At 37.9% G+C, this 18,760-nt stretch overlaps 1 protein-coding gene across 3 annotated transcripts; it reads right to left on the reverse strand.

The window, feature by feature from the left end:
* Nucleotides 1-1,891: 1,891 nt before the first annotated feature.
* LOC146467337 (uncharacterized) lies at nucleotides 1,892-18,437 on the reverse strand. Of its 3 annotated transcripts, XM_085126057.1 has the most exons (9): nucleotides 18,173-18,433; nucleotides 12,875-12,915; nucleotides 11,892-12,002; nucleotides 9,261-9,395; nucleotides 8,559-8,756; nucleotides 6,096-6,395; nucleotides 5,380-5,426; nucleotides 4,187-4,337; nucleotides 1,892-3,669 (listed from the first exon to the last, which is right to left on the reverse strand). In XM_085126057.1, the coding sequence occupies exons 2-9, from the start codon at nucleotides 12,905-12,907 to the stop codon at nucleotides 3,451-3,453; spliced, it is 1,194 nt and encodes a 397-aa protein (XP_084982183.1). In that variant the 5' UTR covers nucleotides 12,908-12,915; nucleotides 18,173-18,433; the 3' UTR covers nucleotides 1,892-3,450. The 3 variants fall into 3 exon arrangements, with proteins under 3 accessions (XP_084982183.1, XP_084982182.1, XP_084982180.1); XM_085126056.1 differs by lacking the exon at nucleotides 12,875-12,915 and having other exon boundaries at nucleotides 6,096-6,392; nucleotides 18,173-18,437; XM_085126054.1 differs by lacking the exon at nucleotides 12,875-12,915 and having other exon boundaries at nucleotides 18,173-18,435.
* Between the last annotated feature and the right edge of the window lie 323 nt (nucleotides 18,438-18,760).

Consider the following 18,760-nt stretch of genomic DNA (forward strand, 5'->3'; position numbering starts at 1 on the left):
GACTGTTCTGGCAGTGTTTATTACATCGGGGAAACCAGGAGAAATGTGGAGATACGAATCGATGAACATTCAAACCCCTCTAGGTCTAATGACTTTGAACCTGCCTATCACCTATAGTCCGGGGGATAAGCGACAAAAAAATCACAGAATTGTTCAAACAGTGATACAATTTATTCACAATTTTTATTAACCTCTTACTGGGAGTTACAAGATACAAATTATTGTACAATAAAATATACTGATATGACAACGTGAGTTTTCGTTTTTTTTTTTTTTTTTTTTCAGTGTTTTATTTCCAGTCGTCTTCATTATCTAACGCACTAAAATCAAGGATATAATCACGCAACAGATCCACTGCTTCAAGGTCGTTTGGCTTTCAATCATTCATTGGGACAAACGCACTCGTAGATTGACTTGTCTTGCAAAACAACAACCACTCACTCTTCCCTGCGGATAAATGAAAGCCAACGCCGAAAAGCAAATGACGAGTTGCCCAAATACAGAATGCCGCGAAAAGTGGCATGTGGCGCCAAGTCTTTTTTTGGCGCCAAAATTTCTCGATCTATTCACCTCTGTAGATTGTAATATTTTACACATATTTTTATCGGCTAAATATCGCTGATAAATCGCCTTTTAGAATTAAAAAAAAAACCGCTCCCTTCATACAAACAGAAAAGAGCGGAGACATTTATATACGCCAGCACTCAGATATTTTTCTTAAAGATTAAAAAAATTCAAACCGCTGATGATGAAATATGAACACACATTTGAGCATTGCGGGTCACTTAATTTTTAGATGGAAGATTGTTCTGGCCTAAATGCTCCAATAGAAACCAATTGTATTCTACGTAGAGAAACAAAATAATTGGTCTTTTCGACAAGGAGTTGCATATACCCTGAGTAAAAATTATGTTTTCTTGTAAACTATTGAATAAAGCTAAAAACCTATTTCTAACAAAATTAAATTTCACCGAAAAAAAAAACAAACATCAACAAACAAACATTGAATTTACTTGAAACAGTGACAAACACGAATACAAAAACATCAAAAAAAAAAAAAAAACAAAGCGATAATATCGTAAAGAAAAACCAAAAATTGGACAACCTTGAATAACGTTCCTAACGAAAATGCAATGCAAGTAACTTGATTAAGGTCATTCCCCTTTTTGCAGTGCGCAACTTGACTGCGCACAATGGCAAAATAAAAAATTTACTTTCATTTCTAGCTAACTACTGAGTATCACTCAATCTGACTTGCAACTAATAACAAAATTCTTAATTTGCATTTTGCGCGGAAATTAAGGTGTTTTCATAAGACTCGCCCCAGTCCCTTCGCGGAGAAACCAGTTTTGAAGCTCGATTTACCACTGCTTTGTGAAATATCTGCAAAACCAACCCGGTGAACCTATTTTATCTTTTCAGATTTCTAACCACAATATCGTTTGCCAACTACCGTGAAAATTTAAGGAAAATCCTAGTGTTAGAAATATCAAATTTTGCGCCTAATATCTCGCCAATGGACATTTTGACCTACCTTCAGAGGTAACGAATTAGATTATTTTGTTGAATATCTCAGTAGTACTGGTTAGGAATAGTTTTCAAGCAGATTTCACATTGAAAATGTTTCATGAACAGTGAAAAAATTGCATGAAATGAGCCGTTAACTGTTCTCTTCAGAAAATAATTCCTGTTTTTGGCAAATGCTCTATTATGGTCCTTTTTGTCCAAACATGCAGAAATTACCATATTTCAATGCTTCGTTGCTGAAGAACAAGCATGGGGACCCCCTCTTTTTATTTAATTTTTGCAGTTTACATATAGTGAACCACACATGGGCAAAGTTTGGAGAAAATCTGAGTGTAGGTTCTGTTTTAGGGGAATGACCTTAAATCACCATAATTACATTTAACACAACTAAGCATTGTTTGAGTTTATCGCTGACCTAGCCAAAAATATAACTTCACAATTCTATTTTACAGCCTTGTTCGCTTAATATTCCAATTCAATCTAAAAAAACGAAACACATCCATTCTTAAATACGACACGAAAAATATTGTCAAGTGGTCAAATCACAACAATTTTATCACGATATATATAAAACCACGTTAGTCACGGGATTGCTAATAATTCTTGAAAGAACAAAGGAATGCCTTAAGTCAGTTAAGAGTCATAAATATTTCGCCTACAAAATTGAATACTACTGCTGGTCTCCTTCGCGAGGTTCTTTCCTTTGTCACGAAACGCTTCTGAAGCATTGCGTGACAAACAAATGAAGAACTAAGCACAAAGACGCCATACTACTGTTACACTGTGTTACAGTGACTAAACCACAAATTCGATTGGAGGCCAGTAAATTCTTCAACGACAAAACGTTTGAAAAACTTTCGTCAAAAATTTATATCTTAAGTTTTTCAACACTATAGCAAATATGCTTTCACTGTATACGACTTCGAACAACAAATTCCTACTTTTGCACCTGCGAGGCTTTCAAGGAGAAAAACTCACATCACAAAAATTAAAAATGACAAATGATTTCCATTTTCACTGACTTTTTTCCCCCGAATTTGTAAAACTCTATTAAGAGAATCCACAAATGGCTAACATTTCAACAGCCAATAGCCAAAAAACTTGTCAAATTGATTCACATCAAACATAATTTTTTAGAAATTAAGACTCGATGGAGCGTCATGTAACGTTTTGTTTTTTGTTCTAATGCTTGTCACTCCATTTGATATTGATCACGTGCACACCTGATGACCTAGCCGTGTCACATCTTCAACATGAACTCAACACAAAGCTAGGGCATGTTTCCCTTGACGTGAGAAGCCAAAAGGCTGATTTTTTTTTTTATCGCAGCCTACAAAGAGAAAAAAAAATCTCACACGATCCTTCTCCAAAGATTAAATTTAGACCGAAGCGTTCATTTTCCTGAAAAACCTGAACAGATTTTTCATTGAAAGCCTAAACCACTGGCCGACACTGAAAATGAAATTTTTAAAAAAATTGCAACACGAAAGTCAAACACATCCAGTCAGACTGGCCCTAATCAAACACACGGTAAAAAAAAAAAAAAAAAAAAAAGCGATAAAACGCCTAAAACAAAAAACCCCGTACTTAACCACTCGGTTGGATTTCCTGATCTAGCCTATGGGACACAGAAACACGCTTTGACCAATAATCAGTTACACAAAAGACTGCTTAATGAACAGTGGTGTCGTCACTTTACTCCTGCACCCAAATGTCCCCATTGCCTGATGTCATCTTTGATGCATCGATGACCTCATCATTATTAGCCAATGGGGACACCCAAGACCAACGGAAGCTGCTTAGCCCGCTGAATGCATCGAGCTCTCCAGAGATGTCACTTCCGGCCTGGCTACTGAAGCCCCCCAGCCTCATGGGGGCCCCCGGGAGATCACACTGGGGTATGGCTTCATAATGCACCTGGGGTCAGGAAACAAACCCGGCAGCCTGGCGCGCGGCCTTGAGGTCATTGTAGGCCAGTTCCTCGGCAAGTTTGCGATCATCTCTTTCCTGTTTTTCCCTATCCTGCTGCTGCAGGAGGCTTCTACGCTCCTGAAGCAGCCGCCTGTGTTCCTCCTTCGTTTTCTTCTTTTTCTCAGCTTGGCTCTCGAGGCTGTCAATAGTAAGGCCGTGATGGGAGGTGTCCTGTAAGAAATGGATCGCATGAGTATCGAGTATAAAGGATAGAGTCGAGAATCGCATGCGAATGCAGGATCGAGTCGCGAATCAAGACTCGAAGCAGACAGTCAACTGTCAAACCGAACTGAAAATCGTCAAAACCAACGCGGGCAGTGAGATCAAAAACTAACATTGATGTTTATCAACCTGTACACGGTGGTTCTAACTTTTGAGTTTTTGGATGAGTCCCTGAAGTGTGACCACTGTGACTGAGATGAAAGCTACTGAGCAGGACTGTCCTGAGACCCTTTTCATTATGCTGTACACAATGCTTCTAACTTTGGATCCCCTGGAGGAAGCCCTTATGATCATGACTATTCATTTGAATCAAGCAGTACTAAAGTGTATCAATAGTTGTTCAGATAGGGATGAAGACATAGCAGACTAGAAACACCACTCTGACATTTTAAATTGATGTTTTCACCACCGGAAAATGAAGCATAAAACAAGCAGTTTTTGAACATGTAGCAGTCAACCATCTTACCTGTGCCAACCAGCTCTGCTCATTCCCTTGGTCTCCAGTCTCACGCGTCTGTAACAGCTCACTACCAAGTATTGCATCTGGGGGGCTTCCACGCTCCAACTCCTGAAGAGTCTGAGCATACTGCTCATTTTTATTTATTTGGCCTTCTTTCCTAACAAATATAAACAAGCACTTAGCACCTTTTGCAGGTAACATAAAGGGGGGACATGGATGGCCCAATGGTGAGAACACTCGCCTTCCACCAGTGTGGCTCGGGTTTGATTCCCAGAGTTGACACCATATGTGGGTTGAGTTTGTTGCTAGTTGTTTCCCTTGCTCCTAGGGTTTTCCGCCCTTCATAAAGACCAACGTTTTCAGATTCCAATTAGATCAGGAAACAATGGACAGAATAGCCACTCTCAGCATTTCCCCTGAAATTCCCATTTGTTTAATTATTCATTCATTCATTCATTCATTCATTTATCCCATCCTATATGAGCTACCGCAGTTAACTTGAAGAGGGTAACTTGTGCTGTTGTAAAGTTATTGCTATTGAGCACTTTGTGTGATATGCTTCAAGGTAGTTTCTGTGGACAAAACTATAAAGTGCTGAGCAGTACTGACTAGCATGAAATGTTCGATTTGTGATATTCAGCAAATTCACCCAAATTGAAGGATTTTACAAACAACCTCAATGAGAGAAAAAGGCCTAAGCATTTCTGTTCTATACATGTACAAGCTTATGTGAACATGTACATCTTCAAATCAAATTAACCCTAAAATGCGTATTGCACACTGCAGAAGAAATTCTGGTCACTTTCTCCTGATAGAGAATAGGGACCTTCCGATTTTACTACACCTACGACTTTTGAAATCTAGTTTGTGTGGTTCAAATAACCATATGTCCCATTAATCTTGTTTCTTGGGCCTCCTTATGTGCTAGTGAACTATCGGAATTAGTAACAGTTCTGGGGAATGTGATTAGTCTGAAATTTGAAAGTCATACTTGCACTCAATCTCGTACTCTTACTCTGATGTGAAGGTCCCTAATGTTGCGAGATGAGACGGCTGGAATACACAAGAATTCAAGGAAGCATTGAAGAGGAATGAATGGTACATGTACCACATGACACAATAACCACCCATCTAATTTAAGTGTTTTTTTGGAATCACACAACAATACCGCCATACTACTAAGAGGACCTTTTTCCTACCTGGAAAAATCATCCAAGTCAACATATGGTGGCCAGAGCTTGCAAACCTAAATGGAGACAAACAGAATCATAAAATATTACTTGATTGCTTCACTACAGGTTTACTGAATTTCATTTTGTAGTAAAGGCGATAACTCAGAAGTAATTGACAATCAGTCAAAAACAAAGCAAAGGCCATTATGTCTTATTGATGAAGTTAAAACACATACAGGTGTGTACAGTCAAACTTGGTCATGCTAAGGACTAAAATAGCCATACATGGCATGTTATACTAATGGGTTAACAACAAGGAAAACTGGTAATTAAAATATTTGTTTGGGCTCAAAAAAGCAGTGATAAATTCTCCATAAGAAAGTGCAACTGGCAGCCATAATCAGCAATGTAGTACACTGTATGTTGATCAGGAGGTGCAGATCTAGAAACAACACAACCACCAGTTTTGAGCACTAAAAGATTAATGTGCTAGCCCATAGGGATGTCTCGAAACACCCTCCCCACACATCCGCACTAAGGGAAACTTTTAAATGTAACACTTTGCGAAGATGCCATTTTCTGGGATTTTGGGTCATCAGTTCAAGTGATTTGAGTTTTACAAACCAGAAAATAACATCTGTTTCAGCAATGTCAATGTTATTATGTTATGCACTGTAAAAGCTCTATTTAGCCACCAAGGCGCTTCTTAAGGACTAATTTTCTACAAACAAGCCTACATGTACCTCGTTTTCATGGTAAGGTCCCCATATTGGTGCAGTGTCTGGGGGTGGGGGCAGAGCATTGTTGCCATCTACAAAGTTTCCCCAGATGACACCATGTTGCCACTCCACAGGGGACTGTTGCCTAGGTGACAAACTGGAGTTTGATGATCGGCTGGCAGCAGGAGAGTGGCTGAGTGGGGAGCCACTGCTGACCCCACTGCTTGCACTGGACAGTGTGGTGTCCTTCCTGCTGGGCATACCAGACTCAAGGGGATCCCAGTCAGCAGGGTCACAGCTCCGAGGAGATGATGAATCAGTCTGCTAAGGAAATACCACATTGTATAATAATCATTATTAAAAACTGGATCATTGGATAATGTAATTACAGGGTTTTAATTGGCTTAGTGTCAACGGGATATCAACCATCAATATTACCATTCCACGTTCAATAAATAAGCAGACAAAACAAAAACACGACCACATTGTTTGGCATGATGGGGGACGCATCCCCTGCGGTTGGCATGACAAACAACTTATAGGGTTAACCCTTTCCTGCCGGTAACCCACTAGCCTTTCCCGCCCGAGGGAAATGTCAAATTTTTCTAAATTGCTAACTATGAACTGGGAGACCACATGTCATATACCATTTAAAAGGTATTTTCTGGGGTGTGCTATAAATCACACCAACAGAGATGGAGGAGGTCACATATTAGAGTGAGAAAACTCCAAAACGAAAGAAGAAAAATATTGAAAATTTCCCAATTCGTTGTATATACTGGGTATCCCCCTAAACTATAGTTTAATGTACAGCTCTCAGTGCATTGCTTGTTGTCAGATATCAGCTGGACCCTTAACGTACAAAGGAAAAGAAAATCCAAAAGTTTGAGGGGTGGTAAATAAAGTCTCATATAGGAGGGGGGCATGATTTTATGCCTTCAATTTGTAGATCTTTCCAAGATCTTTTGGTTGTGCAAATTTCACACAAATTGACCAAATATTGCGCTCATTATTGCGTCTTGTGCCATATGGCACTTTTGGGCGGGAAAGGGTTAAAGAAAATAATAGTATCCCCTGGTATCTATGATGTGGTTTACCACTTCTACAATTTTTCAAATGTTTCAATTTGATGCACTTACAGACTCTGACAATATCTCCTGGACAGAACTTTCTATGCATTAAAAACTGCAAATTAAGCTACAATTTGGGGGTAGATCTATCCCATGAAACGATCAGTGAAATTTTGTAATTTTTCATTTTGACGTTTAGAACTACATGTATTTCTGTCAAAGATCTGACTTCCTTCAGTTATCTTGACATGAGAAACAAATTTCACTCATGAAGACCTTTTAAATGGTACATCACACATACAAAATGGCACAGAAAACAGTACTACATGTACTGTAAGACTGAAATGGGTTTAAGACCCTTGTTGGTGCTTACACCAAGATTTGAAACCACCAACTCCAGTTCTACATGTAGGTGAGAATCCAACCCATTCATTTAGTTAGTGAATCCTTTGTAGGGCAAAATCTTTTCACAAGCGCAGAATAATTGAAGGCTTAATGATCCAACAAATTGGAGCCCCAGTGTGAACAAACAAGTCCATTCTTACGATAGCTAAACTGTTCCCATAAGGAATCACCTGAAGCACATACTGTAAAATGTGCATGTAGCGGACAGTCTTTTTACCCTGAAGATAGCTTGATCAATCGAAAATGTTTGGTTTTAATTCTTCTTTTTCTTTTTAGCAGTGTAAAATAGTGCTGTTAAAATAATAATAATAATAATAACAATAATAATAATAACAACAACAACAACAACAACAACAACAACAGTAATAAACTGTATTAATTACCCTCAGCAGTGATTATAGCAATCATCGTACCCAGAGTCCTCAGGCTCTTTGGCAAGCGGTTAGTCACCAGGAGAGACTCTGGGGACATCGAATTTTATTACCGCAGGATTTCTGCGGTAAAACAATGGAAACCGTTAAGGAAAAAAGACAATCAAAAAATTTGAATTTTTTCGATGTCCCCAGAGTCTCTCCTGGTGCCCACCTGCTGACCAAAAAGCCTGAGGACTCTGGGTAGCAGATTGTGATTATAGCACAAGTGCTCCAGTGAGGCTGAGCATTAAACGTTCACAAAGAAATAATGATCTAAATTTAATTGAACAATAACATGATCAACAAATCCCAACTGGAAGGAGGCAGGTCCATCAGCTGGTTATTTACAAGCCTGGCGAATGAGTTAAACTTGGAGCTACTGAGGAACAACTCCAGCTAACATCCAGAGCAGGACTTTAAATCAAGGACCTCTGGATTTCAATTTTTCCAAAATTCAGTTTCTGGTCTTAGAAGACTTCAGATCAGCAGATGCTCAGCCTTGAACCACTGACCAACACACTAAACACTATGGCCCTACACCTCTAAAATGAAATACAGCCATTCACATCACTCATCAATCACTTTTACCAATAACTTACCTTCAACTCAAACTCTTCTGAGATGCCAAGATTGAATTTCTTGTTTATTGGACATTCTACATCCAAAGGGAAATTTTTGGGTTCCACACAGACATTACCCACAAACTGGTCGGCTTCACTGCCCAAGAGTTCCAAATGGAACTCAATCACAAACCAAAAACCATGCAAGAGATTTTGAATGATGGTATAGTCAACCTCCTGTTGATAGAAATGTAGGAAATACAGTAACTAATTTTGAAAATCAGTCAAAATCTACCTATCACCAGCTGTCATTTGTTAATAAACATCATTGTTGTTGTTTCCCACAAGAGTCTTGGTTGCAGAAACGAACCGTCAGTGGGCTGCTGTGGCTTATATGCTTCAGAGTAGAGTGCAAGGGCAAAAGCAAGTTGAATTTTTTTCTTCAAGTAATTTTCTACATTTTCTGTTGCTGAGTATTTGACCAAGGTGACAATCAGGCAAAGATTGTTTCATTCCTGGCCAACACCCTCAGGTGCAACATAACTCTAAAGAGTATGACTGTGTGATGCAATATTTTGACTGTACACCCTGCAGCAAATTTACATTAGTTTACAATTACATTCAGTTTTGTCCGTTAGGTCATTAGACATCACACCAACGTTAGAAATGATACAAAAAGCTAAAAATAATAACAATATAAGTTAGTACATGTGACTACATACACAATTCTATTTAACTCACTTGGTAATTTTCAGTCGTAAGTTTAAAATGTTCAGGGCATTGATGTTTCAGTGAGATGGCAATGTCTGAGGAGATACTGAATGGGAAAGTCTGTAACAAGTGATACTTGCTGGCAATTTCTCGATCCTTCACAGTCTATAAAAAATGACCAGAATATCAGGTCAAATTAATGTATTGAAGTCTCCCACTCTCGAAATTTTCTTTTCCATCTAATCAATTTCATAGTTTTAACTTCAAGATTCTATACTTCATGAGACATATAGTCTGTAAAATTTTACACAGTTTGTTAATTAATTGCCTTGATTTCCTACCATGTTGTAAAAGTGAAGTCCTGTATGTGCCCATTGATCAGAGAGTTTTAAAAGAATGACTAAAACGCACTAAAAGAATTGTTCCACGGCCATGGATAGAACTTAAATTTTGATCAATAAAAGCACTTTATTAATTAGTCTACCAATTCGAAAACAGGGGTTACCATACACGTTTATACTTCCTATCAGCTTATTAGCTTGAAACATCAACAGCAGTCCTAAACCACAAATTCTTCTTTAAAACTTACAATAACCACACAATGTTTAGTGGGCCCCCCAATTCAGGCAGGGTTTGAGCCAGGCCGCGCCATTGCGCCAATCCCATACTTCAATTGAAATTGTCCCTTAAAAAAAAACGGCCAAGGGGACAATTTGTCTCCTTCAAAATTAAGGGAAAAAACTCGAACGGAAGCAGACACGAAGGGATCCCAGAGATTGCAAGTTAAACAGAACGTGGAAAGTATATTTTACCGCACGTTGTTCCTTCAAAGTTCATTCTCAAGTCACATTTCACAATAGAAAGCTTTTTCGCTACAAATCGAAGCCAGACTGAATCAGAAAAATGATACAGAAGAAGAACAGTGAGTTAATCAGGAAGAATCGGATGAGGATCAAAGGAAACCAAGAAAATCACGAACTTTCCAGAAAAGTTGGTTGCGAGATCACACATGGTTGCACTATGAAAAGGAGGCGATGTTCTGCTATTTTTGTCGGAAATCTAAGAAGACAACCCCTTTGTATCGGCAGAAGGGTGTACAAATTTTAGAACCTCAACTCTGCAAAGACATAAAGACTGTTAAGAGCATGATGCTGTCAATGAAGAAGCTATGAGGGATACATTCAGCAACACACAGCGCCATGCTCTTAGAGAACAATCGCAAGCAATCCTCAGAGCAATGAGAGCCCTCTACTGGCTGGCCAAAGAGGACGTAACCACAGTCAAATATGACTCACTACTCAATTTTCTGGATGAAGTTGGCCTCGAAAGTGTTAAGAATCTTCGAGTGGGAGGAAATGCTACCTATCATTCTCATCAAAGTGCGGAAGGTATGCAAGATGCTATTGCTACTGTTCTGAAGTCTAACATTGACAAACTAGGGTTAGGGACTTTGATGTTTGGGCTGGAACCAACAGAAGAATTAGTACATGTACGTCTACCAGTAATTAAGAAAGGAATTGAAGTTTACAAGGGGATGCCGAGACGAGATTTTGCTGTGAAATGTTTTGAAGTATAAAGTATAGTCATTGATCCTCTGTTTAAATATGACGAGAAAAAAAAGTATTGACACTAATAACTTAACTTTTCTTGTTTGTGTTGATCACTGTTCTTGTATTACAAGGATCAGCTAAAAAAAAAGTTTTTGTTGGCTTGCCTGTATCAATGTAAAAAAACTGTTGAATAAAAATTAATTTATCTGTCCCCCTAAAAATAAAAATGTCCCCCAAAATTTTAGCCAAGGGGACAAATTGTCCCCCAGTGATCAATTCCTAGCTCAAACCCTGTTCAGGAGTCAAGAATGCAATATCTTGTGCTTTAAATCACAATAGATGGCATGCTAGTCTTAAGCACAGGATTTACAGCCCTGGCCCCAGTTGTTCAAAGAACTTTATTAGTCTACCAATTCGAAAACAGGGGTTACCATACAAGTTTACACTTCCTCTCAGCTTAATTACCTTGCACATCAACAGCAGTCCTAAACCACAAATTTGTCTTTATAACTTACAATAACCACACAATGTTTAGTGGGCCCCCCAATTCAGGAGTCAAGAATGCAATATTTTGTGCTTTAAATCACAATAGATGGCATGCTAGTCTTAAACACAGGATTTACTGCCCTGGCCCCAGTTGTTCAAAGAACGGATAACTTTATCCACTGGATAAGTTGCTATCTAGCAGAGCAAATATACTCCAACCAATTCTTTTGCAAAGTTTTCCACGCAATCCCATTCTTAAATTTGACATATGCTTCTACTCTAAGACTATTCACAAATTATACATGTAGGACTATCATGAAAATCTTGCACACATTTTACAGTATCTGCCAGAACTATCCAGTGGATAAAATTATCCACCCTTTGAACAACTACATGTAGGACCAGCTGTTTTAAAACTGAACATTGCCGGGGTAACAAAACACTTTGAGCTGCAAACCAACTGAAGTATTCTTCACTAAGGAAGAGAAAAACTAAAATAATGTGAAGTGAAAAGGAAGCAACACGACAACACAATACTGAATCTAGATGTGACCACTGACTCTTCATTCCTCTGGTTATAAGACAATTAGTCAAATCATGAGTCCAACAGGAAGCACAATATTACCTTAAAGGTAGCATCATCTTGATCATGTCTCATTATCACAATCCGCAGGTACCACACTTGTCCAGCAACTGCCCTTGATGCAAAAACTGCAATCTGAACTTGAATTTCCTCCTGGTAATAATAATGTAAATTAAATATCAATACTTACAGCCAGTATTGCGATTGGTCAAAGAAATAACCTAAGACATTTTCAAACACAAATACTTCACATGATCTAATTAATGAATATTAAATACAGTTATTAAAAACACTGAGTTAAAGTTCTCTTCACTGTTAGTATTAATATTATTATAAAGCTGCCGGGATTTTCAGCAGTTTACATACATGTAATTTATGCAGTATATTATCAATGAAGCTTGCTGAGGTTACCCAAGTGCATTGTCAGAAACAGTTTGATAGTACATTACTTGCAAAAAATTTCGGACGATTTTAATTTCGGACAAAAAAAGTTTCTGAAAATAAAACCGTCCGAAATTTTTAAGCGTCCGAAATTTAAAGCGTCCGAAATTTTTACAGTATAGTATAAAACTTTAAAAGTACTTTCTGGGCGACAGCATCACATATTCAAAGCCAATGTACATGATATGTTTAGAATTCGGATTAGGCGGCTTTGCTCAGTCGTTCTTTTAATCACTGGAAAGGTAAGCATTTGAGACACTGCTTGAGTCATAAGCTTGATTGGGTTTGTGTTATTTTCTCGTTGGTGTATCCGGCTGTAAAACCTTGAAGATACAGTAAAACTATCATTTTCAAAGATTTTATTTCAGTCTAATTCATGTTTTTTAGTCGTAAATTTACTTTGGGCATGTTTCAGTGCAGTGTCCGAAATGTTTGTCCGAAAATTGTCCGAAATGAGGGAAAAAGTGTCCGAAAATTAAACAACCAAAATTTTAACGTCCGATTGCAAGTAATGTAGTCAATGTTTTTAGACAAAAGTACAAGTATGTACATGTATATACATGCCCAATATGTATCCTACTCACTGGTTTAGAAAGTCCTATACTCCTTACAGCCATCTGGGAGTCTGAAAAAAGACATTTAATTAGATGAGCTACCGGACTAGTTAAAATCAAACACTGATTTGAAGTACATGTAAACTATTACAATTATTAATAGTACATGTAAGAATGGCACAAAAATTTAAGGTCTGAATATTCAAGAACAATAATTAGCTTGAATATATGCTTGGAGCATTTTTTCCTAGACCTCTTTATTTTTCCCAAGGCATGAAATTTCCCAACCTCGTTCCCAGGGCCTCTCCTCTTCACGTCCCAGGGAGCGAGAGAGGAGAGACCGTGGTTGGGGCTGGTCACGTGTCTCCCAGAATCTGGGAGATTACAAATAAATGACTGGAGAGAGGGGTGGTTGAGTGTCAGTTTGCCTAGACTAAGTGTACCGGAGATAGGAAAACATGCCCCAGTCAAGTCAACTTGCAATTTGCGTGTGTTTCAAAGGTCATTGTCAAGTGGTCATTCAGAAACCCCTAAAAAGGTATATAAAGCGAGGGAATCTGTGAATGTGAGCTGCTATCGACATTGTAAAGCAGTTGGAGATACAAGTCATTGGCGAAATCTTTACAGCAAAGGGAATCGACTACTTCTGGTGGTAGCCGAGGAGCTTTATGGCCACGCACTTCCACAAAGTGAATTTTTGCCACATTTACTTTTAGAGTCGTCAAGTCCATGATCTCTGAAAGTCAGGCATTGTTAAGGTCAAGCGGTGCATCGAGGAGTCATCCTCCGCGCCGCATTTGACGGCCAGGAAAGAATCAAACGTGACCGGAAATGTATCTCGGAGCCATTGTAGCCGCAGACTAAATTAACACCATCAACTGGAACAAAGGTTATTTCGTTATTGTTTTACAACAATTACGGTATTTCAAAAGTGTTTTCTTTGTTCATTAAAAAGATCCGTGAAATATTTACCATCTACATGTTGTTATACCGTACATCCTCCTTCCGAAAGTGTTCTGCTTATGTGCTATTTCCTGTGTATTGTTTGTTGTTGCAACCCTGCTAACAGAGCGTTTCTTTCTTGCAAATCTTTTAGCATGTGCGTGGTCGTTCGCGTCTCTAGTATTTTGCATCGTTGGTTTGTTTACGTCCCGAGAGAAAAGGGGACGTAAACAAACCAACGACGCTAAATACCGAACGACTGCACTTATGCTAAAATATTTTCCAGAAAGAAACGCTCTGTTAGCAGCGTAATTGCTGCAGAATGTCCTTTCAGAACAGTTAGACATAGGCCCGATTCCTTTCAAGTTTCCTTCCTTAGTTCTTTAGATCTGATCTTTCATCAGCACATTCAAAGCTAGAATGAATCACGATTACAACTCCATGAATTGAAGGGGAAGGCGCTGTTTGTCCACGGTTAATTTTGTCATGTATACACAGTGATTTTCCAAAGTACAGCGCTTCGAGACAACGGACTTTGTTAAGCTTTCAGATTAATGCTACAATGGCTCGCAAAATGAAGACTGCTGAAAAACATAGCCAGTTGAATGAGTTTTCGCGTGGGCTTCGCACAGCAAAGCGGAAGTCTTGTTTCGGAGTGGACAATAAATCTTGACAAAAAATAGCAAGTGAAGGACTCCTCCCTGCGTCTAATTTTTCTCTGGGAGACACGTGACCAGCCCCAACCAGGGTCTCCCCTCTCTCGCTCCCTGGGACGTGAAGAGGAGAGACCCTGTGAACGAGGTTGGAAATTTCCGCCAATAAATTCTTCCTACTACCAATCCTCTTGCCAAGACTGTCTTTTTGCCACAGCATTTGATCAAAATGCACTTACATGATTGTACTCTTCTAAACAAAGCTTTATCCCTTAAAGCCATTATTTGTCTTTGTGATGTAATCTCATAATAATTATTGTGGTCTGATAGCACTTGCTCTTTTATTAAAGGTGATGCCATAAACAAGAAAAGGAAGGTACCCATAAGGACATACCAGACTTAAGTCCAGTTGAGTTTTACAAATATACGAGGCATGTGAACTGTGGGTCAAGGCAATGGCAAACCTAAACTTACATATATAGAGAAATACATTATTATTTTAATCTTTAGCTAATGCTTATCACTACAGTCAATGCTTTAAACTCCAATCAATACAATGAGTGCTTAACCTTAATCAAAGTTGTCAGCACTTAACCCTACATGTTCAATTGAGTGCTTAACCATAATTGCTATTTTCAGTGCTTTGGGCCCACAGTAATTGGCGCTAGCTGTTGTGGTCACCCTGCCTTAACCCAGTAATCGTTTATTTTCTGTTTCATGTTGTTATGTTCTGTTTATAGTCTTAAGTTTGAAGGTGAAGTCAAATAAATAAGTAAAATAAAAAAATACCTGACTGATAACTCAACTCATGAGACTTATAAAACAAGTTTTCTCGGCTTGCATCCCTCACTGGCTCGCAGGTAGTTAAAAACCCAGTACAGGTGATCATAAGAATAATTTCATTTTTTTTCTTTATCTTTGAATGAGACAAGTGGGTTAACTGCCAATATAAACCACAGCAGTACATGTAGATATGAGTGTGTAAAGATGATTGTTTAGAACACATTTCTTTATACATGTAGAGAATAGCAGAAGAAAAAGACAACCAGCATGCTTCTTAATAAGCCCCACATGCATGCTTCCAAGTGACTGGGCCTGTGAGTCATTTCCAGGTTGAGGGCTTGACTGAACAGAGCACATTATTCAATTAATCAAAGACATTAATTATGATTAGGCCATAAGGAACACAAAGAATAGATCTATAAAAAAACAACTGTGAGCCAACTCGTGAATGCGGAAGGGGATAGTGGTAACGCAGTACTTGTTAGTCCAGCAATTCAACAAATTAGCATATTGGTAATAAATAAACATTAGTATTTACACAACTTGCAAGTCGTAAAGAAACAGCACCCTGTTAGTCTAGAATAGTTAGAATGTCTAATCAATGAATACAATTTACTAAACAAAACACTTGTAAAGGTCTAAAAGTTTCAAAATGTTAGATGAAATTCCATTCTCGCGTAACTTGGGTGAATTTGCTTGCGAGGACATGTGTTTGTTTACAGGGCAGCACTAAAATTATAAAAGCCATAATCCAGAAAACAGAAACCGGAATCCGGAATCCAGAATCAGAAACTATAATGAATACGGTTAGGAATATTTAACTGATGGCGAAATACATGACTTGGGGTAAAAAATACAGAATAAAAAACTCATATCATTTGTTGGCATAAATGAAAGGACTCTTTATAAAGGAAGCAATGTCCTATGGGACAGAGAGAGACAACATAGAGGTGACTCGGAGACAACATTAATTGCTTCACACCGCACAGATGGCGGACTTTCCAATTAAGAGGTGGTTAGTTGCGTGAATGCATATCTTCTGCCTCTTTTGTTTCGTCTATTTTCCGGACACCCCACTTCAACTTGTTTTGATAGAGTCTTAATAGAGTTTCAAAGCAAAACATAGAGGTGACTTATAGACTATGAAATTAGTTTTCTTAAGTTCTTGGGCGATCAGTTTTAAACCCGTGAGAAACACTTACTTTTCTTTGGCAGGAAATAATGACTTAATTAATTAGTTTTATTCTCTGGTGTCACCTATCGAAAAATATCAAATTTACATTTGACGAGGACGTTACTTTGAACTAAACATTCACTTTTTCACTAGCAGTAAATGTTTTATTTTCATATTGTAGTTTCCGATTCCGGATTCCAGATTTTCCTTTCCAGTTACTGTTTTCCTGATTCTGGCTTTTAGTGCTGCCCTTGTTTACACAACATTATTCCTAGTTGCCAAGTTTCCTCAATAAAAATAGGAAATATACAAAAAGCTTTCCTTAATAAACAAAAATTTACTCAGATAGGTCTTAACTCGTTATGCATTGTAGCCCTAAGAGCAAAAGTGTATAATTTTCGTTGCGAGACACCTTGCAAGCGATTTGAAGTCAATTTTGAAGCGAATTTATCAGAGCATGTTTTTCAAACATTTTGCAAGAACTGTTCGGAAAATGAAAAATCAGTCTATTAGAATAGTATTTCAGTACAAACTCACATTAGAACCTGTAATAATATTATTTGTGTGTTATATTCGTAGAAGCACTTGAACGTTACCAAAGTCTGCAGATTAAAAGTTGATTTGAGATCCACCTGCTCATCAGGTTGATAAAACCACAAATCGAAGAAAAATGACTTTGCAGTTAATGCATGATTTTCCCCTGTTAAAGCTGTTAACCATTCCTTAGAAGTTCCTCTTTTGATTCACCGTTTTCAACATCTCAAAATTGGAAAATTTTCGGACCAATGTCCGAGTAAAATTTCCCTACATTATGATAACTCATTTACTGTGCATTCATGAAAGTTAACAACCCGACGACCAAGTGAAAATCCCCAGATCGCAATAACTCGTTCTTGCACATGCCTGCATTCATGAGTCAAAAATGGTACAAATTTACAATCAAACATGCCAAATTAGATTTCACCATGGACAGCCAAGTCAGACGTGACTAGATAATTATATCAACCTGGTATTCAGAGTCCTCACATGGTCTGAACACTAAATAAATTATTTTGTTGTGATTGTGAATTTACATGAGTTAGTGCAACTGTCACACATTTAAGCTGTTGAATCTTCCTAAAGGCTTTCTCTTTTCATTGTTAAATCTGCAAAGGCCATGCAGCCTTTTCTTTCGAAAACTGGATATAATTTGCCAACATGAAAATTCACAAGTGAAGAATAGCAGCTTTTGAAACTTGGTTAGGAAATCTAATCTTTCCTGGCAGTGACAAAAGTGTTTTAAAAGTGTTATCGTCATTTCTTTTTTATTTACTTATTAAGTGTTGTAAACATTTACAAATGTTGCCCACCTCAAAATAACCCGACTAATTGTGAGCAACAATTTGTTAAGTGTTTTCTTCAATAATAAATAATTGTTATTGTTATTGTTATTGTATAGTCATACTTTGTACAATTATGCAAATTTTATCGTACTTTGAAATCACTTACAGTGTAGCTCTGCACAAAAAAATCACCTTTTGATTTCTCTTGCAAAATCAGTCACCTCTAACATATTAATTAATCTCCGAGAAAGATGGTAAATATCAAGGCAAGCATTAAGACTTATATTTTTGGAGAATGCAACTCAGATTACCTGTTTAATTGCTATTTGAAATTCAAAATTAGAATTTAGAAGGCCGAATAAATCAGATGAAAATGTTCATATAAGCTCATATAATGCTCACACAGCCACAAGGTAACATGTATTATTTAACAGGATTTTAATAAAGTTCTTACCTCACTGTCACATATACATGTATTTTCGTATTCATTCACAAACCACATCGTCCATAATTGCTTCGTCTGTGTCTTCAGTAGGGGAAAATCATCTTCGTCAGCAAATCGAAATTCTCCATTATTTTCACCTTTTCCTGAGTCAATGTCGAGCACAGAATCATCTCTTCCAGCCACTATCTTTAAATCACCGCTTTGGATTCGTGAACCGTAAGAAAAAGTCTCAAAACTCGACCAAATTCAACCAAAACAGCCGACGTTTGCCAAATGGCGCCAAATGTGGTTACACAGTAGTTGCCAGTCCCTAATATCGTTCTGAGAGACTCGACAATGCAACGGGAGAGGCCTGGGGACCAAATCCCATACAAGTTGCGGGTTTTGCGATAGTTTGAAGTGTCATTTCGCGTTTGTGAAAAAAAAGAAAGAAAAAAAAAAAACGAAAAAAAGTATTTCGGAGCCGAAAACTATTCTAAACAGATAATTTTTTTTACAGTTGTTGAATAAATTCTCCGCTTTTTTGCTTTGGGTGGTAAAGGGTATTCTTTAGAGTGGTTATCAACTTTTGATTTGTTGTTGTGCGAAAACAAAAAG

Source organism: Pavona decussata, unplaced genomic scaffold (genome assembly GCF_977016875.1).
Source record: "Pavona decussata unplaced genomic scaffold, jaPavDecu1.1 SCAFFOLD_137, whole genome shotgun sequence".
NCBI classification, from domain to species: domain Eukaryota; kingdom Metazoa; phylum Cnidaria; class Anthozoa; order Scleractinia; family Agariciidae; genus Pavona; species Pavona decussata.